Here is a 27,517-nt window from a genome sequence, read left to right on the forward strand (position 1 = left end):
GGCAGGCTGACAATGAAATCGAGCGATATAGCTAATCCCTGTTATTACTTGGCCACTGGTCGTGTGATGAGGGATTGGGTCTCGGGGCCCCGCTGAAGGTGCTCAAGCCGTCCAAGCGTATACGGGGAAAGGATTTCCCTGTTCCAAGCTGGTGCCGATAGGCCGCCATCGCCTGTGGCTTGGGCCAGCGCCCGGACGCCTTCCGTGAGCCTTTCATACGGCGGGGCGTCGGTCTCTATCTATAGGGAGGTATCGGTATCGCCGAAATGGCGGAGAGAAATGGTAGCATATCCCGAGAGCAGAATACGGTGACACGGTATACTTCGGATCGGCAAAACGTGGGAGACCCGCACTGGCCCGTCTCTGCCCACGCGCTCGTGACTTTCCCCCACGGCACAGCCTTTAGGAGCCTGAGAACCGGGGAATCTAACCCTGGCCAAGTTTCCACCCTTGCAGCATGGATCAGATTGCCTCCGGGGTGCGGTCCCACCTCATCGTCGTTTGCTGCCACGCGATTTACCTGGGAGGTCCCAACCGAGGCCGTGCCGAGAACGAATGGTCTGCTCTATACCTCCGTCTCGATCATGGTCATTGCCGAAAAATTAATTGATGACGAACAGGTTAATAGAGCCCTTCCAAAGGGGAGAAACTGACACTTTTATGAGGCACGCCGAGGCCGCAGTGGAATTACTGGTGAATACCCCGGGTGCATTGCTGGTGGTCTCGGGGTGGGCTTTCCCAATCGCAACCGTTTCGGTCTAGATGCAGCGCTAAAATTACCAAACAGGGGTCCCACTAAACGACCAAGAACTGAACTCTCCGAGGGGCAGTCATACTTTGTAAGCTACTATGGATGGCACCGTTCATTCCGAATGGCGCTGGGATGGAGCCTGTGTACTGACTTGACGAATAGAACCTTGTCAAAGATAACAAGTACTTCAACATGGCTCACCAGATTGACATAGAGAGGATCATTGTTGAGCCTCATGCGACAGACTCTTATCAGAACGTCTTATTCTCATTGCTGGAATTTCGCTTGTGCACAGGGTATTACCCAGACTCTGTCACCGTCTTCACGCACAAGTTCAAGTCGATGCGGTTCCTGGAATATCATTTCCCTGCCATTGGATTACTTCCCAACTTACCTGCCGCCGTAACGGAAGGGAGCCGAGACGCTGATGTGAGGGGCGTTGATCCTCCGGAGCATGTCACTTCGCAAGAATCCTTAATCAAGGGCGAGGCAGTGAGAGGAATCGGACTATGGGCGAAAGATCTATACGGAGTCGGAGATGAACTCGCCCGTAAACGGAAGGACAGAGGTTGGGAGCCCGGCATAGAGGGCGTCTTCCTCAATCGAGGGCTGGGGGAAGTCGTAGAGCACCTGGTTTGTTGGAATGGCGGGGCAGGAAGCGAGTGGTTTCCGAGGATGCAGGAATTGCCCTGGTTCTACGGAAATAAAGAACACTCATGACAATCATGACTATGGACATAATGCAGTATTCATTAGACATCATATCTCTGGTGATAAAATGACAATCGCCATTCCCTTAAACGCCAATGCAGAGAGCATTCCTCATATCTGATCATAACAAGCCCGATGGGTTTAGTCTGCCAGTCGGTAGCTGACGAGGGTACCGACACGGTGGTTGTTGGTGCTGAAGCTGCGCAGTTGAACCTTCTCCGCATTCTTGATCTCCTTGGCATCACTGTCGCCCCATTCGACCGGCACTTCTGAATCGGCATCGGCGTAGACGAGGACGTTGAAGGTGCAGTCTCCATCGAGGACGGGGAGGAAGGTGACGGAGGCGGTAATTTGCCGGAAGATGGCTTGGATCTCTTCTTGGATCTCCTTTTCGGTCTTTTCAATGATCTCCTCTGCTTGCGGGGCCGCGTCTCTATGCATTGCAAATAATCATGGTCAGCCAAGTGTGGTACACCGGATATTCTAGGGTTCTGGAGTCTTACCCAGGAGCGGCATTCTCCTTGTCACTAGCTTTGCGAGCACTTGAGCTCTTCGACGATTTGAAAATCTCAACCTATGTAGCAACCACCGTTAGACAAGCAAATGCCATAGACCGACACTGCAGAACATACCTCGAACTGCCAGCGCTCCACATGCTCACCGGTCTCTTTATCGGTGATAACGACCACAAGCTTAGAGATCTTTCCGCCGACCATCCACCTGTTCAATTGTGACATGATTTTCTTTATGTAGGCTTTCACCTGGTCATCGGCCGATACTATCGTGGGTTAGATGGTTGACATGGGGCAGGCGGAGGGCAGAGGCCGAGGAAACGAACCGAGCATGTTGAGACCATACTTCTTGACACTGATAACTGTCAGCTTGCTGAAGCCGTCTGTTAGGTGTCGAGCGGGACTCACGTTGTGAAATCATCAGGAGGGTAAACACCACGTTGGAAGCTAGGTAGGGACTGGGATGAGCTCCAATCACTGTAGATCTCTCATAATACGACTCACAGGATGGAATTGATCGAGTATTCAAACTGCATTACCATTAGCACACAAGCTCAACGTTTCAATGTGGGAAGGGCGACTCACGAACTCGGACACAAGCTTAGCCGATCCTGGCAACCTGTAAGTTTAGGGTATCAAAAGAAGAGCAACTGTCACTAACCTCTGATGGCCAGCTTGTGCACCTTGGATTTATCTTTGGTTTCCGGCATTGTGTGTGGTTGAAGAAAAGAAAAGGAGCCCGAGGTTTGTTTATGTCGATAGTCGCCGCAGCGATCGGAGTCACCGCCCGCGAGCCCGTTTTTTTCTCCGCAGGCCCCGTTCGGAGCGAACCTAAGTCACCCCTCTCGAATTGCTCTTGATCACGAAACAACCAAGGGAGCTACCCTCTTCCATGTCACCGCGCGAATCCTGATGCGGGGATGTCTGCAGTTAGCCCGATGGCTGAGCGCAGCGCCGAATTCCCCGGCTGCGAGCCTCAAGTCGTCGGCTGGCTTTCCATCCCGATTTAATTACCTCCGATCATTCACGACCTCCACAGTATGGAGCGCGGCTCGGTCTAAATTAAGCGCGCCTGACAGAGATCTCGAATCACGAATTGCGGCCATTCCCATTGAACGGTACCGCAACTTCTGCATTGTCGCACACGTCGACCATGGCAAGAGCACATTATCCGATCGGCTGCTCGAGCTTACTGGCACGATTAAGCCTGGAATGAATAAGCAGGTGCTGGACAAGCTTGATGTTGAGCGAGAGCGAGGAATCACTGTCAAGGCGCAGACGTGTACGATGATATACAACCATGAGGGCGAGGACTATTTGTTACATTTGGTGGATACCCCAGGGCACGTTGATTTCCGTGCGGAAGTGTCGCGCAGTTATGCTAGCTGTGGAGGAGCCTTGCTCTTGGTCGATGCCAGTCAAGGTGTCCAGGCGCAGACTGTCGCCAATTTCTACTTGGCCTTCGCACAGGGTCTCGAATTGATACCCGTCATTAACAAGGTCGACTTGCCTTCAGCAGATCCGGAGCGGGCTCTGGAACAGATGAAGAGCACCTTCGAGTTGGAATCCGAGAATGCGGTCTTGGTCTCGGCCAAAACTGGCTTGAACGTTGGGGCTATTCTTCCGACAGTCGTTGAGAAGATTCCTGCGTACGTGAATTTTAATTTCTCTGGTATATTGGACCTTCACTAACATCTAGACAGTCCCATCGGTGACACTCAGAAGCCCCTTCGTATGTTGCTAGTCGATTCGTGGTATGATTCCTATAAAGGTGTTATTCTTCTGGTGCGCGTTTTCGATGGCGAGGTGCGCGCAGGTCAGCAGCTCATCTCGTTTGCCACGGGTATCAAGTACTATGTGGGTGAGGTCGGGATCATGTATCCCCTCGAAACCGCTCAAACGGTTCTCCGCGCAGGCCAAGTCGGATACATCTACTTCAACCCCGGCATGAAACGAAGCAAGGAAGCCAAGATCGGAGATACTTTCGCCAGAGTTGGTCAGGAAAAGGAAGTCGAGCCACTTCCAGGTTTCATCGAGCCCAAGTCTATGGTCTTCGTGGCAGTGTATCCGGTGAACGCTGACCATTTCGAGCATTTGGAAGATAGTATCAACCAACTCATGCTGAACGATCGAAGTATCACGGTTCAAAAGGAGTCTTCCGAGGCTCTGGGTGCTGGGTTCCGCATGGGTTTCTTAGGCACCCTTCACTGTTCAGTTTTCGAAGATCGCCTGAAGCAGGAGCATGGTGCCAGTATCATCATCACCCCGCCCTCCGTTCCGGTCAAGGTTGTGTGGAAAGACGGAACCGAGGAAATCATCACCAACCCGGCTAAATTTCCTGATGACGATAGTGTGCGCCTCAAAGTCCAAGAGGTTCAAGAGCCTTATGTGTTGGCCACATTGACCTTCCCCGACGAGTATCTTGGAAAAGTCATTGAGCTTTGTGAAGTCAACCGCGGTGAGCAAGAAAGCATTGAATACTTCACCTCGAGTCAGGTTATTATGAAGTATCAGCTTCCCTTGGCGCATCTGGTCGATGACTTCTTCGGCAAGCTCAAGGGAGGCACCAAGGGCTACGCCAGTCTTGACTATGAAGAATCTGCCTGGCGAGCGGGCAACATTGTCAAGCTACAGCTCCTGGTCAACAAGGTGCCAGTGGACGCCGTGTCGCGACTAATGCACATGAGCCAGGTCGCTCGGCAGGGCAGAATTTGGGTCACCAAATTCAAAGAGCATGTCGATCGACAGCTCTTCGAGATTATTATCCAGGCTGCTGTTGGCAAAAAGATCATTGCCCGCGAAACCATCAAGCCATACCGCAAGGACGTTCTGGCTAAGTTGCACGCCGCTGATGTGAGTCGGCGACGGAAGCTGTTGGAGAAGCAGAAAGAAGGCCGCAAGAAGCTCAAGGCTGTCGGAAATGTGGTGATTGAACACAAGGCATTCCAGGCGTTCCTAGCCAAATAAATGTATCATAGAAAATATACCATTCTGTACAATACCAAGACTTTATACTACTTCTGACTTTAACTCGTATCTATACTTTGTCCATCTGGCGGTGAGAGCTTCGCCGGCAGAAAAAAAGTTCGTGGCCGACCCCGCCGTTTATTCTTCTTCTCTTTTTCGTCCCATCGCCAATCGTTACCGCATTACTTGTCACCGAGATCTTTTAGGTCTCCTGGGGATTTGCTTACAAATAAGAACCACGGTGCTTACCCCTGATTGTCTCTCATCCCCCGAATCGCGGTGGTTTGGCAGCTCGACAGCCGCCCGTGCCGATCGCGTTAGCTTGAGTCATCTTGCCATGTTCTGCACTTGACAACGGCGCGATGCAGCCTCCAGAAGGTGCACAGGCCGACCTGGGCAAGGCCCAGGTCATTGATCGTGTTCCTAAAGTCATCAAGGAATTGAAGTTCGGTGTACTGTAAGGGCTTCCCTTGTTTTATTCCTAGGACTTGCCTGGAATGTCGTCGCGCGGAACCGATCGCTAACTCGCATTTGCTGCCTTCAGGACAAACGATGATATTGTTGGCCAAGCTGTGGTGGAGGTCTCCGACCGAAAGTTTTTCGATCTCGAACATGACCGCGCAGTAGTTGCCCATGGTCCTCTCGATGCGCGCATGGGTATCTCGAACAAAACTTCCGAGTGCAAAACATGTGGACTTCATCTGAAAGAGTGCAACGGTCACTTCGGACATGTCAGATTGGTCTTACCTGCTTTCCACGTCGGTTATTTCAAGCGTGTTATTGGGATCCTTCAGGAAATTTGCAAAGAATGCTCGCACATCCTCCTCCCCGAGGCAGAGCGGCGGTCCTTCCTGCGTGAAATGCGCCGCCCAGGACTAGACAACTTACGACGGACACAAATCGCCAAGCGGATCAACGAACGCTGCCGGAAAACTCGAGTATGCGACCACTGCAGTGCGATCAACGGAGTGGTGAAAAAGGCCGGCACAAGCGCTCTCAAAATCACCCACGACAAGTTCCGCGCCTTCAACGCTTCGACTTCTGTCAAGAAGATCCCCCCGCTCAGCAAAACGGCATTTGACGACACCTTTGCCGAGGCCAGACACTCCAACTCCGAGGTTGAGAAGCACTTCAAGAAGGCACAGGACGATATGAATGCTCTGCGTGTGCTCAAGCTCTTCAAGAAGATTTCTGATACCGATTGTGAACTTATGGCTTTGGATCCGAAAGAAGCACGCCCGGAGATGTTCCTTTGGCAATTCATCCCGGCCCCTCCTGTCTGTATTCGTCCGTCCGTAGGACAAGATGCCGCCTCAACAGAAGACGACCTTACTGCAAAGCTGGGTGATATTGTTCAGAGTAACATCAACCTCAAGAACGCTCTACTGAAGGGTGCCCCCGTTCAAACAATTATGGAATGTTGGGATTACATGCAGCTTCAGATCGCCGTCTACATCAACAGCGACGTACCAGGTCTTAACAAGGCAGATCTGGGAAAGCCTATTCGAGGTTTTGTTCAGCGACTCAAGGGTAAGCAGGGTCGATTCCGTGGTAATTTGTCCGGAAAGCGTGTCGATTTCTCTGGCCGTACGGTCATTTCCCCTGACCCGAACTTGAGGGTCGATGAGGTTGCAGTTCCAGAGTTGGTTGCCAAGAATATGACCTATCCCGAGCGCGTGACCCGATATAATAAGGAAAAGCTACAGGAGCGTGTGCGAAATGGACAGAAGAAATGGCCGGGAGCGAACTACCTTTACAAGAAGGGCTCTAACTTCAGGACCATGTTGAAGTATGGTAACTTGAAGCACATTGCCAACGACCTGCAAGAGGGTGACTTAGTTGAGCGTCATATTGAGGACGGTGATATCGTGCTCTTCAACCGACAACCCTCTCTTCACAAGCTCAGTATTCTGTCTCATTTTGCCAGAGTCCGACCCCACCGAACTTTCCGGCTCAACGAATGTGTTTGCAATCCTTACAATGCCGATTTCGACGGAGATGAGATGAATTTGCACGTCCCGCAGACGGAAGAAGCTAGAGCAGAGGCTATGGAGTTGATGGGAGTCAAGAATAACTTGGCTACTCCGAAGAACGGAGAGCCCATTATTTCCGCTATCCAGGATTTCATCAGTGCTGCTTTCCTGTTGAGTAGCAAGGATAACTTCTTTGACCGTGCCTCCTTCTGTCAGATTTGTCTCTACATGCTGGGCCCTGAAACACCGTTTGATCTTCCTCCTCCGTCAGTCGTCAAGCCTCAGATGCTCTGGACCGGGAAACAGGTTTTCAATATCATGATGCACCCCAACAAGAGTGACCCTGTCTTGGTCAACCTCGATGCTCAATGTCGTCAGTTCAAGATGCCCAAGGACGGCCGACCCAAAGATCTGGATCCTCATGATGCTTGGCTGGTAATTCGCAACTCGGAGATCATGTGTGGTGTCATGGATAAATCTACTATTGGTTCCGGAAAGAAAGACAATGTGTTCTACATCATGCTTCGTGATTATGGGCCTGCAGCGGCTGCCGAAGGCATGAACCGTCTCTCTAAGCTGTCTGCTAGATGGTTTACCAACATGGGTTTCTCCATTGGTATCGGAGACGTCTACCCCAGTCAAAGGCTGGTTCAGTCCAAGAACGACCTGGTGGAAAGCGCTTACGCAGCTTGTGACGAAGTCATTGCCAAATACAAGGCTGGCACCCTGGAGAAGTACCCTGGCTGTGACGAATTGCAGACCATGGAGAACCAGATCTCTGGTATCCTCAGTAAAGTCCGTCAACAGGCTGGTGACGAGTGTATTGACCAGCTCAGCAAGTACAACTCGCCGCTGATCATGGCCACGTCCGGATCTAAGGGCTCCAGCATCAACGTGTCCCAGATGGTTGCTCTTGTCGGACAACAAATTATCGGTGGTCAGCGTGTTCAGGACGGTTTCCAGGATCGTACCTTGCCTCATTTCCCCAAGAACGCACGCCAGCCTCCTTCCAAGGGTTTCGTTAGGAACAGTTTCTTCTCTGGTCTTGAGCCCACTGAGTTCATTTTCCACGCCATGTCTGGTCGTGAAGGTCTGGTCGATACCGCTGTCAAGACTGCCGAAACCGGTTACATGTCTCGTCGGTTGATGAAGTCTCTTGAAGATTTGTCTACGCAGTATGACGACACCGTGCGCAACTCGTCGTCTGCAATTGTGCAATTCCAGTACGGTGACGATAAGTTGGACCCCGTGGACATGGAAGGCAAAGCCAAGCCTGTCCACTTCGACCGAACTTTCATCCACTGTGAAGCTACCACTTACAACAACGACGAGCGAAGCTTGTTGCCTGCTGAAATCATGGAGCTCTGTCAGGAGATGCTCGGAAAGGAACGTGCCAAGTTGGCTCGCAAGGACCTGCTGGGCAACGAGCTTGGCTATATGGACCGGAGCGATCATGGCATTGATCAGTTCGAGAGTGCCCGTGACTTCCTGGACTCTATTGAACAATACGTGTCTACCAAAGCTGACAGGCTTGTCTCTCGCGGTGGTGACATTGACCCATCGGACCAGAGAAGCCGAAAGGGCTTGGACCACACTGGAAAGCTGACAGAAAAGACTCTGAGGGCTTTCATCCTTGAGTGCCTGCTGAAGTACAAGAAGGCACAGGTCGAACCCGGTCATGCCGTCGGCGCCGTCGGTGCTCAGTCTATCGGTGAGCCCGGTACGCAGATGACTCTGAAAACTTTCCATTTCGCTGGTGTCGCCGGTATGAGTATCACGCAAGGTGTGCCCCGTATCAAGGAAATTATCAACGCTTCCAGAGAGATCAGTACTCCTGTCGTTGCTTGTGACCTTGTCACTAAGGACAGCATCGTTGCGGCGCGAATTGTGAAGGGACGTATTGAGAAGACTTATCTTCGTGATGTTATCAAGTATGTCAACGAAAGGTGGTCTGGTGATGAGGCATCCGTCAAAGTTCGGATCAACTGGGATACGATCAACCAACTGCAGCTCGAGCTGGATATGCATAAAATCCTTGCAGCTATCAAGAGCCACAAGCGCTTCAAGGGCGAGGATCTTAAGTTCCGAACCACCCGGCGCTCGATTGAGGTTATCATCGATCTCGATCCGACCAGCAAGCAGGGCCTATCAAAGACCGAGATCGCTGCCACAAGCATCGATCCCTTCCTGCGTCTCAAGCACTTGAAGCGCATGCTGCCCAACATTCAGATCCTGGGTCACCCCCTGGCCCACCGTGCCATTATCCGGACGGATGAGACATCTACAACCAACACCCTGCTTGTGGAAGGATACGGTCTAAGAGCATGCATGAACACTATGGGTGTCAACGGTCTTCAGACCACAACCAACAACGTTATGGAGGCACGTGAAGTTCTTGGCATCGAAGCCGCGCGCAGCACCATCGTCACTGAAATCAGTGAAGTCATGAAGGACATGGACATCGATCCTCGCCACATGCAGCTCCTAGCTGATGTGATGACCTACAAGGGTGAGGTGCTCGGTATCACTCGATTCGGCCTGGCCAAGATGCGTGACTCTGTGCTCCAACTGGCCTCTTTCGAGAAGACCGCCGACCATCTATTCGACGCCGGTGGTGCCGGTCGGACCGATTTGATCGAGGGTGTTTCCGAGTGTATTATTATGGGCAAGACCGTTGGCCTTGGTACCGGTGCCATGGAGGTCGCGCGCAAATTGAACTTCTACGAAGGACAGATTGGCCCGCGCAAGACTACCTTCGAGGACGCCTGGTCGGAGGTGTGCGAAGTCCCCGTGACGAGACGGACCAAGAGAAAGGTCCGGCAGGGGTAATCACTCCCGGTCTCGCCTCTGCATTTCTCTCGGCGTTGGATTCTTATTTTTTCTGCCTGAACGTGACCTTTTCGGGCACAACTTTGTACATGTACTCCACCGGAGCTTGTAACTTCCGTGCACGTTAGCGATAGTGATGATTAAATGGACGAGTTCTATCTCTTCAGCGAGTTTTCGTTCGTAGATCTGTGTAGTCATATTCGCAATCGGATATACCTCGGTTTTTTCGCGAAGGAATTGTCTGAACTATAACATGACCCGCTCGATTCTTCATTAATTACCTGTAGGTCTGTACCATAACGAATAAAGGGTAATAGCACTTGAGATAGATGCATAGGTAGGTTTCAAGCAGAAGCCGGACTATAGCCGCGCATATTTGCCCCGGTCGAAGAGGCGCAGGTAGCCAACAAGTGCCGACGACGGATTGGCTGCATGGATTGTAATCTGTTAGACGCCATCCCACCAACGTTCGGGGAGTGAGAGATCCCCTCCTCTTACGCTCGGGGCCAAGTCCCAATCAGCACTGGACTCTCGAGTGCTAACCCCCTAGCACCGTTCTCAGGTGGAAATCACGCATTTTCTTTGTTTCGTGACTTTTTCCTAACCTGATCGAGTGACGCCACGGCCGACAAAGTTGAAGCACGCCGGCTTTTGGAACGAGGATTCCCTCGGCTTTCTTTGTTTCCAATCCGGGGACACTTGGCGACTCGCCCCCTCTAAGTAGGCCTGTTTGCGCTCTTGAGACTTCCATATCCTCTTGGGCTCCCCGATGCTCCCCGACATTGGCATTGAACTATGGACTTCGATTCCAGATTGTCCGGGAAGCGCGAAAGTCGCACGAGAGCCCCGACCGCGTGTCAAACATGCCGCCTACGCAAGACTCGGTGTGACAATGTTCGTCCTATTTGTAGCTACTGCACGCTACAGGAGGTGGTCTGTATCTATCCAGAAGCTTCACCCCGAGCAGCACCGTAAGTTGTGGCTTGTGCTTTGACGTTTTTTTTTTCTATTGTTCGACAGCCCCAGGCTGAGACCATGCCCCCATAGACCCAGTCTGAAATCGGCCAACTCTGAGATTCTTCAGCGCCTGAGCCATATCACGTCCATGCTCGAGGATATCAAACAAGACAATGAATCCATAACCTCTTCCAATCGATCTATTAGAGGCTCCTGTGTCGAAGTGGCCATGCCCCATTCGAGCCCCCACGCCGACTCCGTCCAAGGAAAACATACTCTTCGGGGAAATGATGCCAAGGAGCAGGCCTACAGACACGATCCACTGACTTTGTATGCGGCCAATTCTCCTGAGTATATGCTTCGCTGGCCCATTTTTAACAGGGTGGTCACCGATGCAGAGAAGCATATTCGGTCATTCCTCCTCGACTCTTTGGATAGCCAGGCTCAGTCCAGAATCCCACCGCTCCGCCAGGCAAGCACTGGGTCATTCCTAGACAATATCCAGATGTTTGTTCGAAAATATCTTCATTTGGTCCATCGCCGAAATCCAGTAGTTGATGCAGAGCAACTCGAGCGCTATGCCCGCGAGGTGACAGTGCAAGGGCTTGGGTGGGACGGTCCGTCGTGCCAAGTGGTGCGTTCCATACATGCAAATCGATAATTAGCGTCGCACGCTAACTGTGCCACTAGTTGCTTGCATGCGCTCTAGGCTGCTGCACATCAGATTACGTGCCACATGATAACCCTGAAGATCTAGACCGTCTTCAGAAGCCGCCGTTGTGTGATGCTAGTATTGAAATCGCCGAAGCTTATTTCCATGCTGCCAAGCAAAGGCTAGGCTCATTACATACGTCTCCCATCGATATACAGTGTTTCTTGCTTGCAGGTTTCTATCACAGACATGCCATGCGCCCTTTGCAGGCCTGGTTTTGCTTTCAGCAAGCCTCCTGCCGATTGGAGGTAAGATTGCGGTCATTGTGTCGAGAACAGTGGACTGCCGATGTCCACTATCACAATCTCGAGTCACGACTGTACTGGTCTTGCATTCAAGCTGAACAGTGAGTCCTTATCTGATCCACCAACCTGCGGTTAGTGTCCTAAGAGTCCCAGTGAAATGCAATCTGAGCTCCCTCTCTGGAGCAGTGGTCTTGAAAGCCTTGGATATGCAGACCCGTTCCCAAAATTCCCGAAAACTAGCAGCAACTCACTGGATGAAATAGTGGACGACGAGACTTCAACAAAGCCACCACCAGAGATCAACGGTACCGATGAGGAAAAAGGATGGAGATTCTACATCGGCTCGATCTGCAATCGCCGAACAGTCAACGACATGCTAGAGGATATGTGGCGCTCCGGCGAGCAGGCTTGGATCACCAATATCACCAGCATTGTCGAAAAAACAAGTCAAGCCGAGAGTGTAGTATTCAACTGGTATGTCTTGTCATTGCCAACCTTCCAATCTGTTCCAATCGTACTATCCACTCACCGGCATCCAGGTACCACATGTCAACAGCCGGACTCCCTAATCCAGAACAGAAGAACCAAGACCTCGAATCCCTAATGCTAGGCCGCCTGTACTTCTGCCTCGAAAAGATCTACCGTCCCATATTCTACCTAGCCCTACACTATCCATCCCTACCCTCCTACCTCCAAAACGACGAAAACTTTAGCACAATCTTCGACCAAGCCCAAAAAGCCCTAGATAATTGCGTCCGCCTCATCCCACGACTATGGTACAACTGGCGCCATGAGTGGATCTGGAACTGCATGCGCATTACCTTTAGCGCCGCGATTCAGATCATGGCGGCGGTCCTGAGTAAAATGCAGAGTGCTCGCAATCCGTCCCGGTGGACTTTAAATCTGCCTTATAATTGGCCTGCACTGGTTAGATTGTCTATTAGGACGTTGGTGCTTTGGGAGAGGGAGTCGATCGATTTGGAAATTATGCGGTCTACGCTTGAGAGGATGTATCAGGGGACTTGTCGGTTGGCTGGGGTGAGGCCAGAGTTGTATTCGTTGTAATGTCGCTATATAATTAATAGATTTACTAAGGCTGATAGGGTTAAAGAATGGAATGTAATTTCCTATTCTTCTTACTACCAAGGTTGGTTTCTTTATTGTCTAGTCTACTGGAGAAGCAAAGCTTTCGTTGCTCTGCCAGGAGACGGATTGCAAATCTTACGTCGATGACAATCGAATCAAAAGTTATCATAATCTTGTGCATTGAATCTCCATTGCAAGAAGATAAAATCCTAATGTACATTTCCCATCCCACTTGTGCGCCATAAAATGATCACCACATCCCGAAATGCAAGCCTAGATACGCCAGCCGACCCAAGGCAAACAAATCATCTCCAGGAAACAGGATGGAAGGGGATAAAAATGCAGGGGGAAACGCCCTTGTCAACAAGGTAATGATGCAATGTCGAGGTCTTGGTTGCACAGGTACCATCTCAACGCCATGTAATATCCGCCCAGAAGTATGCTATGCATCGCCATGACAAGATATGGAATAAAGAAATTACAAGAATGAATGGTGGCAAAATAGAGAAATGGAAGGGTGTCGTGGCGCATATTAGGGTAGAGTGTCCGGTGAAAGACATGTGTTCTTCCAGAAAGTGATTTAGGTGTCGTGGCGAAATGTGCAATTCTCGCCTTTTCTGCACTTGCCTTCAGCCCAGAACCTGCACGGGACCAATCCGACTTTGTAGGGCTTGGAGTCGCCTGATTTTGTGCGCTTACCTCGGCTCCATGAGTCTTCGTACTGGCTGGTCTCGCACATTCGCTTGCGCTCTGGGTCTTCGATACTGTTGAGGTCTGGATGACCACCTGGTTGCTGCTGGTTTTGTCCAGCGAACTGAGAGAACATGGCGCCGAAATTTGGCGCCATATTTGCTTGGGTTTGTTGAGGTTGAGCGAATCCTGCCGCAGGGTTCTGGAATTGTTTCATGACGTTCAGAATCTGGGTGAAGTCCACACCGCCGGCCGCCGGCGCTTGAGGAGCCGCCTGGGTGACTGGAATTTGGGGAGGTTGGACAGGAGGCTGAGTCTGCTGCTGGCGGAACATGCTGATTGTCCGTTCCAGGTCAGACATCGGGGTTTGCTGAGGCTGGGGAGGGGGAGTGGTCTGAGGCTGCTGTCCAGTCTGGATCATCTTGAGCAGGTTGGAAATGTCAAAGTTGCCACCAGGGGTGGAGTTCGGCTGCCCGGGAGCTGCTGCGGGAGCGGCAGGTTTCGGATTCATGAAAGAGAAGTACCGTTCCTGTCGAGTTTTGATGTGGTCTGGGATTTCTCCGAACGGAACCTCGTCTGGAACAATCTCTTCGGCATCAGGCGCAGGAGGTTCTTTGGGCGAGGACGGAACATCCGCGGGGGAAGTGTAGAACACCATGAGGGTAGTTGACTCGCGATGCTCTTGGGCTGCTTTCTCCGGGCTGGAAGGTTGTTGTTCACCTCCACGCTTGATGAAGTTGGCCCCCTTTTGCTCCTCAGATTCGATGACGACTTCCGAGAGACCACTGTACTCATTGAGAGTGGTCTCTCGAATTCCACCGAGGTCTTCTTCTTCAAGCTCATCCATGTCTTTGTGAAGCTTAAGAACGCTTCCCTCTCCCTTGACATCCCCAACGCCGCGCATGGAGCCATCACCAGGCCCAAGCTCTTCATCGGGGTCATGAGTAAAGAGTCGCACTTCAGTGAGCGAGTCGTCGGGCTTCCAGGTAACACGCAACTTGCGTCGCGCCTCCTTTCGCAGTCTCTTTTCACGCTCCTCTTCTGTCTCTGGCGGGCTGTCTTCAACGGGTTTGGCAACGACGACCTCCTTTGGTTTGCTGAGATCGGCCATAATGTCACCAAAAGAGAATGCAGGCTTGGGGGGTGGAGCAACCGGTTTATCCTTCTTCTCTGCAGGCTTCGCGGCCGCTTGCGCAGCCGCTCTCTCGGCATTGGTAGTTCCTGGTCTCTTGGAGGCAGAACTCAAAGCACCAAAGAGACTTGATGGCTTGGGAGCGATAATATTGGCTCTCGGGCGCGGGGCTGCTGCATTGGCTGGCTTTCCATTTAGAACGCCCGGTTTAGTCAACCCATTTGCTGCCGTAGAAGGCTTCCCTGTATTGGAGCCAACAACCATCCTCTTCGTTGCAGGTTGAGAGTTACTTTCACCTTCACGGGGACGCTTAGCCCCCGTGAGTTCTGCTGAAGGGGAGTCTGCACCAGACCCTTTGGACGAAGAATCTTCTTTACCAGACTGCTGTTTCCGCTTTGTAGATGCTACGGCATTATCCTGAATCTGCTGTGCAAGTTCCTTGACTGCTGGTCCGCCTTTCTTAACAAATCTGGGGAGCAGTTTGGCAATGTTTGTTTTTTGAAGGAGCTCTTCGTCGACAGTGACGAATCGTACAAGAAGCTAAATGAATTTAATTAATCTGAGAATTCAAGAGGAGTGGGATGCTTACCTTCAGAATGTTGACCGTCAAAGAGCCCTCAAAGTCTGCAGCCTGGAAACGGTCTACCAGAAACGAGTAAAAAATTGACAAAGCCAGAGGATGCTCACCCAGCCTATATGAGAAACAACAGTTAGCAATCTGCCAGACAATCACATGGAATGAGGGGACAACATGAAGTGACTGGGATTCATGAGGCAGGCACCAGCGATTCTTAAACGGGGTTATTGGCCTCTTAGATGGCTTTGCACGGCACACCTGGAAAGATCTTAAGGTTGAAGGCTTTAGGCTATTCCGAGAATTCACCCTCATGGCTCTGGTTCAAACAAAACCAGATGTGTTGAACCTGGAGCCATGAAGAGTGCCCTTATTCAGCCATATTAAGATTCGATTCATGATCACAGAGGCTTTACACGAGTGAAGTTCTCAATTGGGTTCCGACTTCTATGGCCATGATAACCACGTGGAATGGGACGTGAAAGGGAAGTGAAAGGGGATTCAAAGGGAAGAAATTCATACTTCTCAACGATTGTGGGATGCCCAACGTTCAAGGCAGTGTCCACAATTTTATCCATAATGCGGCGTTGCAAAGCCACTGATTCCTTCAGCTGGGCTGCCTTGGTATCATCTCCTTGGTTTTCTGCCAACTTCATAGCCTGTACTAGATCCTTCCAGGCGTCTCGTAGCACTTTGATGACATCTTTGAAAGCGACCAAGGCTCCTTTCACTTTATCCGCTGAGGGCCACTTATTCCGGGGGGACCATACAGCCTTCATAGAATCATATATTCCAGCTTCGACTGGGTCACTTGGGCGATTGGGTGGGAGAGGAGATGGTTCGTCAGGAGCTTCGATCTCAAGCTCCGAATCGTCAGAGCTGTCACTTTCCGCCTGACTTTGTACTTTCTTTTGTGCCTTCGGTCCCGTCTTTTTGGCCGCAGGCTTCTTGGCCGGCTTCTTCGCAGGGATAACCACTTCGGGTTGAGGGAGCCCAGTGGACCTATCATAACCTGCTAAATGTGTAAGCAAGATATCAAGCAATGATGATGTGAGCATACCAAACGTTGGTCCTGCATTAACGGGGGTTGTACCAAACGGTGGCTGTTGCAAAGAGAGCCCGTTCTGATAAAAATTGAATGCCTCTCGCTCGGCGTGTTGAAATTCAGAAGCTCCATACAGACTGTTGGGTTGGATGTGGGACGGTTGGCGGGGGTTCTGAGGATCGGGATTTGGAAAGACGGCCCCTGGGTCGATGTGCTGCGGCACGCGGGGTTGAAGGCTGGGGAAGTCGTCGGTGAGATCAATGGAATAGGAAGCCGGGGGATACCCGGAAGAAAGAGGGAATTGAGATATGGTGGATTGCGACTGTTGGAGGGGCGGACGTCCCGTGAAAGAATCCTGGGGGTAGTATTGTTGGTAGTTCAATGAGGGGAAAGTCGAGGTCTCCGTAGCATTAAGGGCACGCGAGTCGAAGGTCATCTGGCCCTGTTGGTATTGAGGTGTGTGCTGAGAGTGAGAGACTGGGGCTTGTGGGTGAGACTGGTATTGTGAGGAAACTGGATAACCTCGTGCCGGAGCCTGCAGAGGGTTGGCCTGCCAAGCCTCAGGGATGTACATGGCATGGTTGGATTCGGTCGAGGACAAATGGCTTTGCTGTCGCTGCTGCTGCGGCTGTGACTGTTGAGGGTTCTGGAACATATGGTGCTCCCAACTCATTCCCATGGGAGCTTGTGAGGATTGCCCTTGCGGTTGCTGGAGCTGGAGCTGCGGGTCGTAGATCGGATCCAGGGTATTCCAATACTCAGGCGGTATTGATTCATGGCTTGTACCATGTGGAAGACCCTGCAGAGGGTTCTGAGCGGAGGACTGCTCCATGCCTTATTTCACACCCCCCAACAATCAACAATCAACAATCAACGAGCAAGATCACTCGATCACTCTCGACGCGTTTAAGCTACTGGCAGGTCACGTGCACGGTTGCATTCACCGCCTGCTGTTTGTGGATCGGAGATCGGAATTGAAATTCAACCGGTTCAGGGGTGGGGTCGGGAGCTCTGATTGGCAGGGAACCTTGAAGCTGAAGAAAACCGGACTTGAATAAGAATCACGCGAATCAAATACAGCTAGGCAGAGGATGGAGACGTCTGGTGATGATGAGTGCTCCCGTACCTGACAAATATAACAGTTCTTCCTGCGAATTGCACGGATGTTTTAAGATGTTGCCTCAGGCACCAATCTGGGATGCGAGGTGACGCGAGTTGGCGTCTCCCTGGTCGTGTAGACCTTTTAATATGACGACTGTTCTGCAGCGTAATACGCCGCAAATTGGATATCAATCACAGAGCCGGGATCTTCGTGGATCTTCCTGGTCTCCGGTCTTTCCTCACTTGTATTTTGTCCCTGACTTCAAGTGTCCCTGCAGAGCTTTTTTGCTCCTCTCTGTGCTTTAAGCTTTAAGCCTCCTGAGAAAGAGAAGAGAAACAGCTCCTATACAAAGAGCCACTCTAGCATAATAGCCATTCGCTTTACGAAGAAACGAGGGGATGGGGGGAATGGGGGGAAAGGGGGAGGTGATGTTGGATGGAAGATGGAGAGAGTTGAGGTGGAAGGAGGAAAAGATGTAGGCGCCGGGCGGTTGCCTGTATCAGTTGTGACAAATGTGACGTCTCAGTACTGATGTTTGAGTATGGGCAAGGAGGGATAAATGACAGTACGGTGGTAACAGGACTGCTGCCCTGACTGCATGTGATCGTCGGCGTTTGAACCGTTTGCAGACTTTACGTCAGCCGGAGTGCCAGCCACGGTGGAGCGAGAGAGGGTGTCAACACCGAGCATCCTCGTCTCCCTGTACTTCTTTGTGGGCAGGCTCATGTGTTGAAGCTGCTGCAATCAAGAGTGTATCCTCGAATAAGCCCGAGGTGTCTGCTCTGTCATGGCGCATCCGATGTCCCTCCGAGACCGCCAGGTCGGTACGTGAATGCCATGCTCCCCCGCGGCAATTGCCCCGGACTGACCGTTTTACGATAGCTTCCATTCAAAAGCTTCTCAATTTAAACCATGACCCTCGTCCGGCCGATGATGCTTCGCACGATTCGTCCGCCCAGGGTGGTCTGGTCTCTCACTCCACCCCCATCTTGAATGAAGATGGCGACCCCATCTGGAAGGTCCTGGTCTTCGATGGCATGGGCCGCGATGTCATCAGCAGTGTCCTGCGAGTCAATGACCTCCGCGCATGGGGAATCACTATCCATCTGTATGATCCGAAGCACTGGTCTTCATGTGTGTCGAGGAGGCCGCTGACAGTATCCCGGTATCTAGGAGCCTTAATTCGCAAAGATACCCCATCCCCGACGTCCCCGTTGTCTATCTGGTGGAGCCGAATCCTGCCAACATCCAAGCGATCACGCGCGATCTCTCTCAGGGTCTATATTCCCCGGCCTACGTGAACTTCCTCTCCTCCGTTCCCCGCCCCCTTCTCGAGGACTTTGCTTCTCAAATAGCCACGTCTGGCGCATCGGAGAACATTGCTCAAGTGTTTGATCAATATCTCAACTTTATTGTGGCCGAGCCGGATCTTTTCAGCCTAGGCCTCGGAAACGATGCATACTACAAGATCAACAGCCCGAAAACGAGCGATGAGGATCTGGACGCAATCGTGGATAAGGTAGTGAGCGGTCTATTTAGCGTAAGCGTCACAATGGGTAAGCTAATTCCTCTGTGCAATTTTTCAAGATCTAATGATAGCACAGGTACCATTCCTATTATTCGATGCCCGAAGGGTGGAGCCGCGGAGTTGATCGCAACCAAGCTGGACCGGAAACTGCGTGACCATATTCTCAACTCCAAGGACAACTTGTTCTCGGGCAACCAGAAAGCCTTACCCGGGGTTCCCTCGGCTCGACCGGTTTTGATCATTATGGACCGGAATGTCGATCTGGTCCCCATGCTCTCACACTCCTGGACATACCAGTCCCTCGTACAGGACGTACTTCAAATGCGCTTGAATCGTATTACTTTGGACACGGACGAGCAGGACTCAGGCAAGGTCACCAAGAAGTCATACGATTTGAACAGCAGCGACTACTTCTGGCAGCGAAATGCTGGAGCGCCGTTCCCTCAGGTCGCCGAGGATATCGATACTGAGTTGACACGGTACAAGGAGGACGCAAACGATATTACAAAGAAGACAGGCGCTTCCTCGATCGAAGATCTCCAAAATGATACCAGCGCCTCCGCGCAGCACTTGAAGGCTGCCATCACCCTGCTCCCGGAGCTGCGGGAGCGTAAATCCGTTCTCGATATGCACATGAACATCGCCACTGCCCTACTCAAGGGAATCAAAGACCGTCAGTTGGACAACTTCTTCGAGCTGGAGGAGAACATTGTCAAGCAGTCCAAGGCACAGCTACTGGAGCTGATCAATGATCCTGCCAAGGGTAGCAACCCGCAGGACAAGCTGCGCATTTTCATCATCTGGTTCCTTAGCACAGAGACTGAGCTTAGCCGCACTGATATGACTCAGTTTGAAGAGGCTCTGACCAATGCCGGCGTCACGGACGTCACTCCTCTTTCTTATGTGCGCCAGGTCCGCGAGATCACCCGCATGACCATGATGACTACAGCAGCTCCCGAACAGCAATCTAACGACATCTTCCGCGGTTTCTCCTCGCTCTCCAACCGTCTAACAGACAGAATTACCTCCGGTGCTCTCGGTGCCAATTTTGACTCGCTCATTTCCGGTGTCAAGAACTTCCTGCCTGCGAACAAGGATCTGACCGTGACCAAGATCACCGAATCTATCATGGATCCTTCCGCTGCCTCCAGTTCCGCTATCGCGAAGACAGAGAACTACCTCTACTTCGACCCCCGCAGTGCCAATGCCCGCGGCGCCATGCCTCCCGCCTCTGCGTCACGAAACCAGCAGATGCCCGGTACCATGGGCGGTGTAGGCCCCGGCACCGGCGCCAGCTTCGGCCAGCGCCGCCAGGCCTTCAATGAAGCAATCGTCTTCACGGTCGGTGGTGGCAGCATGGATGAATATGGTAACTTGCAAGATTGGGTGCACCGGACAAGCGGCCAGACTGGACCCGATGGCAACCCATCGGCCAACCGCGTACCGGCTGGTGGCCGCCGCCGTGTCGTCTACGGAAGTACGGACTTGATGAACGCTAGTGAATTCCTGTCGGACTCTTTGGCTCCGTTGGGTCGGGAGAGTTGAATGTGAATACCCAGTTTGCAAGATGGACAAGATTGGGCGAGCTAAATCTTATGGCTGTAAAACATACTTATAATTCAAGCACTTTATGCATGTCTTCGAACATTTTCTTCCAGGCTCGTATCGCATATTTAACCTCAGTGAGCAGTAAGGATTTCCGGCTGGGTTCCCGAGCATGTGGTTATTCTCCAAATGTCTTTTAGGTGGCACCTGGTTGAGCCCTGGAATGGACGCTCAGGCCAAGTACGCCATCATTGTCGAACATCTTCTGTGGCATCTGGTCTCATATGCATGACCTTTCTGAAGCAATTGGTTGGCTTTTGAAGAGAGTGGCAAGATCAAGCTGCACTCAATTTCTCTCTCTTGCCACATGAGCACTTTTTTCGACAGCTTTCAGGTAAGTCCTCCTGCGTCCTCCATGTGTTGTATCTACTGTTTCTGTTTTGTAAGTGAGCATGAGCCTCATTTCCTATAAACTTGATTGCAATGTAACTTAGAAGCTACCGAAGAAAACAAAGCGATTGAGACTTGCTTTCTTTATGAACGTTTCAATTCTGTTTCAACATATGTGACACTCAGGTATCTGGAAGAACCTATACCCTCTCTGTCCCAATCACAGATGCATATGAGCGGATTGGTTCATGGCGGGAGTATGCACTTGGTTATGTGGATCCCCAACCTTCAGCTTAACACCATCCGCCTCCCGAGAAGACGGTCTGGAACACGTTCCCCAGAAAATCGATCAATGATGGAATCACCCGTGTTTCAAGGTCACCTTCTTGTTCGTCATTCCAGTCATCCATTTTGCCTCGCAGGTCGCAATTCTATAGCTTGAGGAGTGATGTCAGACGAAGTCATACTCGTGATAATAACGCCACGGGAAAGTAATATAAGACTCGATCTGCCGTGTTTGTCTCCTAACATCTTTTACATATCGGTTACATATCTCCAACAGATCCTTCAGATCAAGATTGTTCATAATTCTTAGCTTCATCGGAAGCTGATCACGCCTTCAAGATGAGTAGCCGTTACGTGGACGACGATACCTACAATAACTACGACTACGATGCTTCTGCTGGTACCACATATGATAGTGTCGGAACCACCTATGATACTATAAGCACGGCATATGGTACTGCGGGCTACGACACCGGATATGGTGTAACAACCTACGACCCAGGTAGCGGCGCCTACGACCAGCACCTCGACTACCAGACCGACTCCTCACGACGACACCATCGGGAGCGACTTGATGATAATGGCGTCTATCGACACCGAGATGTTGACCGCCGCGATGACGGAACCACACACGTCCATCGGGAATACGACAACCCCAATACGGGTACCAGCTACCATCGCGATATTGAGCGGTAAAAGAGTACGTTACCGGCATTTATTAGGAGCAAGTATCGGGCATTGGTCCAAATTTGTGTTTAACGATTTTACGACTTTCAACAACCAAGAAAGCATACAATTCCTTAAAATAGAAAAGACGGGACAATGGGACCGACGCAAAAAAAGTGTGAAAAGGTGAAAAAGTCTCAAAAAAATCACCAAGGCATCATCACTCTTTTGGCCTGAAGCGAGCTAAACACGATCGTTACCAAGAACACTTTCAATCGTTCAAATGTTGATTTAGAAGAAAATTAGAGCTTCAAGGCTTTCTCCAACTAGTCCGAGAGTTTTTCTTGTAGAAAGATGGTTATTGCAGCCGCTCTCGACCGAGGTAAAGAGACTACAGACGCAGACAGACGGCATGATGGAGAATACATATACATAACCAAAAAAGAAAAAGATCAATATAAACATTGAATGCAATGAGCTTATCAGGAGTATCTTCCAGATGTCATTATTAGAATTCCCACAATGAAACAGTCCGTGTCTAGAAGCAACAGCGAAAGGGGATAGAGTTCCCAAAGAGGCTTAACACTATACGATCACCTGACAAGCAAAGTCGTGGGCATTTCTTTCGAATTTGCTGAGTTTGAACGGTCAAAATGTGTCCAGAGCCGAGCTTTTCGACCTAATACAGTCATACGTGACTAGAAACTCCCTTACTTCTACCTATTTTATAGTTTTGCTGCAACTTTATGGATTAATGCCTCAGGCATCCAAACAGGCTCCACCGCATCGTCACGGCGAACACCCCCATTCGACTCCATCCTGCCCTAACTGACGCGTCGCCCTGAATCTGGCCAACTTGAATGTTGGGTTGAGCAACCACCGATTCCTAGCTTTCATGTCCCCGTAACCATGTCCCGGAGGACGCTGGGCGGAGGTCGTGTTCTGGGCACCCCGGGCGCGCTCTCATCTGCCCCGTCCCCGCAGCCGAAGCCAAGGGTGCTGTCGCCGACCGCCAGCAGTGTTTCCCTCAGCTCGCAGACTTCTGTGTCTCAGTTTTCATCGGCAACCCAAGATCTCACGTCGCGTATCTCTCTCGAGAATGGTGATACCTCCATTTCTGCAGCCCCGGCTGCCCCCGGAGCCCTGCTCACCTGTCCGATCTGCAATGAGGAGATGGTATGTTTTGTTGCCCCTATGCCTGCTCGCCGATGCAGCGAAAATAAAGCTAACTTGCTTCAGGTAACTCTACTACAGCTCAACAGGTACCTTACAATTCTCGCCCAATCCCATGCATCCCCACGGCGTCAACTAACAACCCGACAGGCACCTCGACGACATCCACCAAAACCTAGAGGACGACAGACAAGATGAGGTCAAGGACTGGTTCAAGGTCCAGATGGAAAAAGCGAGGAAATTTCAGCCTCTCGCCGTACTCAATCAGAAGCTCAAGGGCTTGGACGTCTTCGAATCGAACGAGAATCAAACGACCTCGGCTTCAAGTCGCCCATTCGCAGCTCATGCCGTAGTCCCTGAAGCTTCAGCCCCAGCACTGACTCCAGCCCCGAGACTACTCGATCCCGAAGACCTCATTACAAAGGCACACTGGCAAACTAGTTCTCTTTATGACATGTGTCTGGAACCCTCCTGCGGAAAACGACTTAATTCCACCAATGGGTGCGTCAATTGTCGAAAGTGTGGCAAGCTCTTCTGCGAGGAGCATACTATGTACCAAATGAAATTATCACGATCTGCGCACCACGAACCCGTGAGGGGTATTTGGGCGCGAGTGTGTGAGACCTGTTACAAGTCAAGGGAAGGCTATAATGATCATAACGGTAAGGAGGTCCGACCTCTCAGGTTGCGAATCATGCTGACGGACAACAGGTACGATAAGGGATCAAACCTCGGCTTTCAAGTCCATTCGCAAGCAAACGGTCGACAAGGATTTCCTGGAAGTTTCCCGACTTGAGAAGCGATTAACTCGACTCACGCAATTGCTGGCTAGTTTACCGCCTGATCAGATACATCCTAGTGCAACTAAGTTGTTCTCTATAGCATGGCAGAGTGACCAGCGGAAGACACTAGAACAAACCATTGTTAGTTGGCAGGACGACGCGAGTGTTTCTCGGTGTCCGTTTTGTCAACAGGACTTTTCTGGCTACTCTTTTCGGAGGCATCATTGCAGGACTTGCGGGCGGGTTGTCTGTGGTGATCCGAATACTGGCTGCTCCAGTGAGGTGGGGTTGAGCATCGCGCCTCGTAAGTTTCCAGGTCGTCCTTCCATAAATTGACATCTAACATCTCGAAAGCCTCCGAGAAATCTGCCACTGCAAATATGATCAATGTCGATGTCAGGCTTTGCAAAGACTGCAAGACTACATTGTTCGACCGACGAGACTTCCAGGCGGATATCTCACGGAAACCTGCTGAAGTCAGAGCGTACGAAAACCTGGTGCAATTCGAGAGAGGCATCCGTCTGCACCTTCCCCGGTTTCAGAAACTTCTCACTTCATTACAGTATGTTTAGCCGCCGGCTTCTTTGTGTAATTACTAATACAGTAACAGAGACCCAAGACGGCCACCAACTTCTATCCAAATAGCAGATGCGTCCAAGGTCCGAAAGCGACTTATGGACTCATTTGCCAAGTACGATGTCGCAGCTCGACGGATCCGCGACCTACCCACTCAGTCACCAACCCAACAGCGCTTACAGAAAGCTATATACCAACAAGCCAGCAATTTCCTTCACCTTCACATGTTACCCTTGAAGTCCCTTCCCAAGGTTCTCAAGCATGCTTCTCCTGCTGCGGACCGTATCCCCAGTCGCACATCCTCTCCAGCGATCCCAGTCAACGGGTCACCAGCTCCCCGACCGCAAGAGTCGGCTCTTGCATCTATCAAATATAACAACCGCGTCGCCGCTAGTGGCAGCACCAGCAGTCTAGCTAGCGAATCAAGCAGCGCCGTCTCTGCCCTCGAAGCAGAAGAGAAATCCCTCCGTGAGCGCCTAATCGTGCTAGAAGAGCAGAAATTCTTCGTCTCCGAAATGATCGCCGATGCCAACCGACGACGCAAATTCGACGAAGTGAGCAGTCTCGCCGTGAACGTTGAGGACCTAAGCCGTGAAATCGACAAGGTAAACGGGATGCTCTCCGGACTAGATTTCGAGGGCGTCTACACTGGCACTTTGCAAGCCAGTACCTAGTTTCGTTTGAGCTGCCAGTCGTTTCATTCATTCTGCACAGAAGCATGGCGTGTTGTCACTTAGCTTTCTATGTTTCATTTTCCTTGTGTTTTCTCCCATCTTTGCTATTCTGTGGGCGTGTTCGAGCTCCTTCGATGATATGTGCATAGCATCGGGCGTTGGCGGTTGTTCGGGATTTATAATCAATTGAATTAGCTACATTGTTGAATAGGATTGTGCGTATTCGCATGGTTCTTCCCATGTTCAGTACGTAGAGGAGATTCCAAATTTTGAACTGGTTCAGACTCATCTTCCGGTTATAGCTGTCCCTTGCATGTCGATTGAGAAGCCTATAAAGGATTCCTACCGATCCGATAGTTTTCAAATTTCATGAAATAATCCAAATTCCAAAAAAATTCAAGTTCGATTACTCCCTCCAGTGTAAGAGGAGACAAAAAAGAAATATCTCAGGTTGTTCTGTAGGAATAGCCGAACGCGGGGGTCGAACCCGCAACCTTGAGATTAAGAGTCTCACGCTCTACCGATTGAGCTAGCCCGGCAGGGCTTGGTGGAAGGCACAGCCAATTATGGATTTATGAAGCACTAGGCTTAGAATTGGCAGCACAGTAGGACAAACAGTCAAGTATCGGTGGAGTCCACAGTATGCATGCAAGTATTCCGGGTCTCGCATGTGGCTTGGCGATGCAGTCTATTTTGAAATTCGACTTTTAATCTCGCATCGATCCACGTGCTTATTTGATAATATTGGAGCGTAAATTATTAACTCCAGAGCTTGTGGGGAAGTAAGAGGTGTACGAGGCGGACTATATATACCTGGTCTGATCCAGTGTGGCGTGATCTTCGGTTTAGATTAGTTACATGCAATTCCTGACTTCGTCTAGTTATACTTCAAATTAATTGGTACAAAATACACCCCGCATTTCATCACTGGGACCCATCCTCAGAAACAAAGAAGGTCTTCTGCACGTTCACACCAGAAAAGAAGGTCCCGTTGTGTTGCTTGGGGTTCAGATCTTCCTGGCTACTCGTGCGACTTCCATGATTCGAGGTATGAATGGTGGTAATAACCGCCTGAGTGTCTTCCGGATCTAAATCCGGGCGCCAATACTGCGGCCCAGAGGGGTCCGCCGACCGTCCAGGGTTTATACTGGATAGCGGTAGGCTGCCTCCAGTCCGCTTGCTTTTGCGAGCGCTGCTACCGTAGCTGGAGTCGCGAAACCAGCGGAAGAGTGGTCGGAGAGTGACGAGACTACCGGCAGCAATGCCAAGGCTAGCCTCGACATTAGACCAGATGGAAATCTGGGCGGTGGCATCTGTTGAGATTGTCAGTATTGGTTCGTTTTGGCTCTTGTCTCCCGAGGCGATTCAGAATCATCCACAAATGGGACTCACATAAGAAATCAGGGTCCTTGTAGTCATGCAAGAATGGAATACGGACAATGACGGCTGCACTGGCACTAGATTGAAGACAAATCAGCATCGAACGATGAAACCAGAGAAGTATAGAAACGTACACGCAACCCATGCCCAAAATCCCAGCCAGCGCGGCCTTGGTCCGTACGTTCATTTGCAGATTCCATACGAGGAACACTGGCAAGAGTCCAAGAGTCATATCGCACAATGTGGCGGTGACACTGTACACGTAGGCAATGTTGATGATACTATCGAGGTTCATGCAATGGCCGGTAATATCGCTGTTCTTCTCAGTTAATACTCGTACTCGCTGCCAAAAGAACGAAACAGGCGTGCACTGCAGGGTCAACATGAAGAAGAAGACGAGACCAATAACGGTGGTCACGCCGATGACGACCCATAAGATAGCGGTATGCGTTTTAGCGACAGTGAGACGGAGAAGCGCAACGGCGATCGATATCTTTGCGATTGCGACGACCCAGACGTATGTGGTTTGACCGAGCCACCACCACTGGTAAATGTTAGATGCAATCAATGACCCATGTGATTCCGTCAATTGGAATTATATCAAAAACATACAAACATGGCAGTTTCCATCGTGCCTCGGCCTATCGGCTCAGGCCCAAGTACCTCTGTTTTCTGGCCGATTCCATATAACGCACCAGTGATACCGCAAAGCGCGAACAGAGTGTTCAAGACCTAGTGATCATGTTAGCAGGCGCGCAAGTATACAGCCAAGATATCAAAAGTACCATTGCAAAGACCATCAGCGCATCATCCCAGCCAAAGGCCTTGACGATTCTGAGGCGGACAAAGCATCGCAGGCAAACCGCAATAAATGAGATGCCCAAGAAGATAGTAGTGACGATGAAGATCGTCTGGCTGCGACCCTCGAGAGGTAACATAGTGATAGATCAGAGAGCGTGGTCAGTCCCAATTCATGATTCCCACCGAAACCTGCAGACCCGTAAACCAGCGACAAGGGGGGGGGGTGTATGTCAAACGAGTACGAGAAGAAAAGGAGGGAGAAGAGACTAGAAATGATTGTCACAAGCCAAGCATAGGGACGTCCCAGTGGCAACGGGGTCAAGCCGCAACACGGGTCCGCCGTTCTCCGTCTTTAGACGAAACCTAGCTGAGGCTCGCGGGTGATATTCACAGTGAGCTAGTGGGACGGAACAAGATGGGATCGGAGTATC

At 51.0% G+C, this 27,517-nt stretch overlaps 10 protein-coding genes across 10 annotated transcripts; 7 read left to right on the forward strand and 3 right to left on the reverse strand.

Moving 5' to 3' along the window:
- Nucleotides 1–457: 457 nt before the first annotated feature.
- N7443_008066 (DUF218 domain protein) lies at nucleotides 458–1,471 on the forward strand (the record flags this gene model as incomplete). Its single annotated transcript, XM_056888122.1, has 4 exons — nucleotides 458–558; nucleotides 621–728; nucleotides 788–839; nucleotides 914–1,471. The coding sequence occupies 4 exons, from the start codon at nucleotides 458–460 to the stop codon at nucleotides 1,469–1,471; spliced, it is 819 nt and encodes a 272-aa protein (XP_056739813.1).
- A 132-nt stretch (nucleotides 1,472–1,603) lies between these two features.
- On the reverse strand, nucleotides 1,604–2,684 carry N7443_008067 (spindle checkpoint protein MAD2; the record flags this gene model as incomplete). The annotated part of the gene is made up of 8 exons (XM_056888123.1): nucleotides 1,604–1,895; nucleotides 1,966–2,036; nucleotides 2,095–2,240; nucleotides 2,301–2,329; nucleotides 2,383–2,421; nucleotides 2,479–2,504; nucleotides 2,560–2,585; nucleotides 2,636–2,684. The coding sequence occupies 8 exons, from the start codon at nucleotides 2,682–2,684 to the stop codon at nucleotides 1,604–1,606; spliced, it is 678 nt and encodes a 225-aa protein (XP_056739814.1).
- A 202-nt stretch (nucleotides 2,685–2,886) lies between these two features.
- On the forward strand, nucleotides 2,887–4,941 carry N7443_008068 (GTPase GUF1; the record flags this gene model as incomplete). The annotated part of the gene is made up of 2 exons (XM_056888124.1): nucleotides 2,887–3,623; nucleotides 3,678–4,941. The coding sequence occupies 2 exons, from the start codon at nucleotides 2,887–2,889 to the stop codon at nucleotides 4,939–4,941; spliced, it is 2,001 nt and encodes a 666-aa protein (XP_056739815.1).
- Nucleotides 4,942–5,303: 362 nt separating this feature from the next.
- Nucleotides 5,304–9,743, forward strand: N7443_008069 (DNA-directed RNA polymerase III core subunit RPO31; the record flags this gene model as incomplete). Its single annotated transcript, XM_056888125.1, has 2 exons — nucleotides 5,304–5,398; nucleotides 5,486–9,743. 2 exons carry the CDS (start codon nucleotides 5,304–5,306, stop codon nucleotides 9,741–9,743), a joined length of 4,353 nt encoding a protein of 1,450 aa, XP_056739816.1.
- A 795-nt stretch (nucleotides 9,744–10,538) lies between these two features.
- On the forward strand, nucleotides 10,539–12,722 carry N7443_008070 (uncharacterized protein; the record flags this gene model as incomplete). The annotated part of the gene is made up of 5 exons (XM_056888126.1): nucleotides 10,539–10,714; nucleotides 10,791–11,334; nucleotides 11,391–11,758; nucleotides 11,811–12,131; nucleotides 12,197–12,722. The coding sequence occupies 5 exons, from the start codon at nucleotides 10,539–10,541 to the stop codon at nucleotides 12,720–12,722; spliced, it is 1,935 nt and encodes a 644-aa protein (XP_056739817.1).
- Nucleotides 12,723–13,323: 601 nt separating this feature from the next.
- Nucleotides 13,324–17,016, reverse strand: N7443_008071 (uncharacterized protein; the record flags this gene model as incomplete). Its single annotated transcript, XM_056888127.1, has 4 exons — nucleotides 13,324–15,105; nucleotides 15,155–15,257; nucleotides 15,662–16,151; nucleotides 16,200–17,016. The coding sequence occupies 4 exons, from the start codon at nucleotides 17,014–17,016 to the stop codon at nucleotides 13,324–13,326; spliced, it is 3,192 nt and encodes a 1,063-aa protein (XP_056739818.1).
- Nucleotides 17,017–18,073: 1,057 nt separating this feature from the next.
- On the forward strand, nucleotides 18,074–20,359 carry sly1 (syntaxin-binding protein; the record flags this gene model as incomplete). The annotated part of the gene is made up of 4 exons (XM_056888128.1): nucleotides 18,074–18,110; nucleotides 18,169–18,394; nucleotides 18,460–18,842; nucleotides 18,891–20,359. The coding sequence occupies 4 exons, from the start codon at nucleotides 18,074–18,076 to the stop codon at nucleotides 20,357–20,359; spliced, it is 2,115 nt and encodes a 704-aa protein (XP_056739819.1).
- Nucleotides 20,360–21,373: 1,014 nt separating this feature from the next.
- On the forward strand, nucleotides 21,374–21,730 carry N7443_008073 (uncharacterized protein; the record flags this gene model as incomplete). The annotated part of the gene is made up of 1 exon (XM_056888129.1): nucleotides 21,374–21,730. The coding sequence occupies one exon, from the start codon at nucleotides 21,374–21,376 to the stop codon at nucleotides 21,728–21,730; it is 357 nt and encodes a 118-aa protein (XP_056739820.1).
- Nucleotides 21,731–22,609: 879 nt separating this feature from the next.
- On the forward strand, nucleotides 22,610–24,905 carry N7443_008074 (uncharacterized protein; the record flags this gene model as incomplete). The annotated part of the gene is made up of 6 exons (XM_056888130.1): nucleotides 22,610–22,876; nucleotides 22,940–22,962; nucleotides 23,024–23,535; nucleotides 23,585–23,959; nucleotides 24,010–24,217; nucleotides 24,266–24,905. 6 exons carry the CDS (start codon nucleotides 22,610–22,612, stop codon nucleotides 24,903–24,905), a joined length of 2,025 nt encoding a protein of 674 aa, XP_056739821.1.
- A 924-nt stretch (nucleotides 24,906–25,829) lies between these two features.
- N7443_008075 (uncharacterized protein) lies at nucleotides 25,830–27,223 on the reverse strand (the record flags this gene model as incomplete). The annotated part of the gene is made up of 5 exons (XM_056888131.1): nucleotides 25,830–26,218; nucleotides 26,298–26,362; nucleotides 26,420–26,829; nucleotides 26,898–27,017; nucleotides 27,071–27,223. The coding sequence occupies 5 exons, from the start codon at nucleotides 27,221–27,223 to the stop codon at nucleotides 25,830–25,832; spliced, it is 1,137 nt and encodes a 378-aa protein (XP_056739822.1).
- Between the last annotated feature and the right edge of the window lie 294 nt (nucleotides 27,224–27,517).

The sequence above is a fragment of the Penicillium atrosanguineum genome (assembly GCF_028827265.1).
Source record: "Penicillium atrosanguineum strain IBT 20685 chromosome Unknown utg000006l_segment0_segment0, whole genome shotgun sequence".
Lineage (NCBI taxonomy): Eukaryota > Fungi > Ascomycota > Eurotiomycetes > Eurotiales > Aspergillaceae > Penicillium > Penicillium atrosanguineum.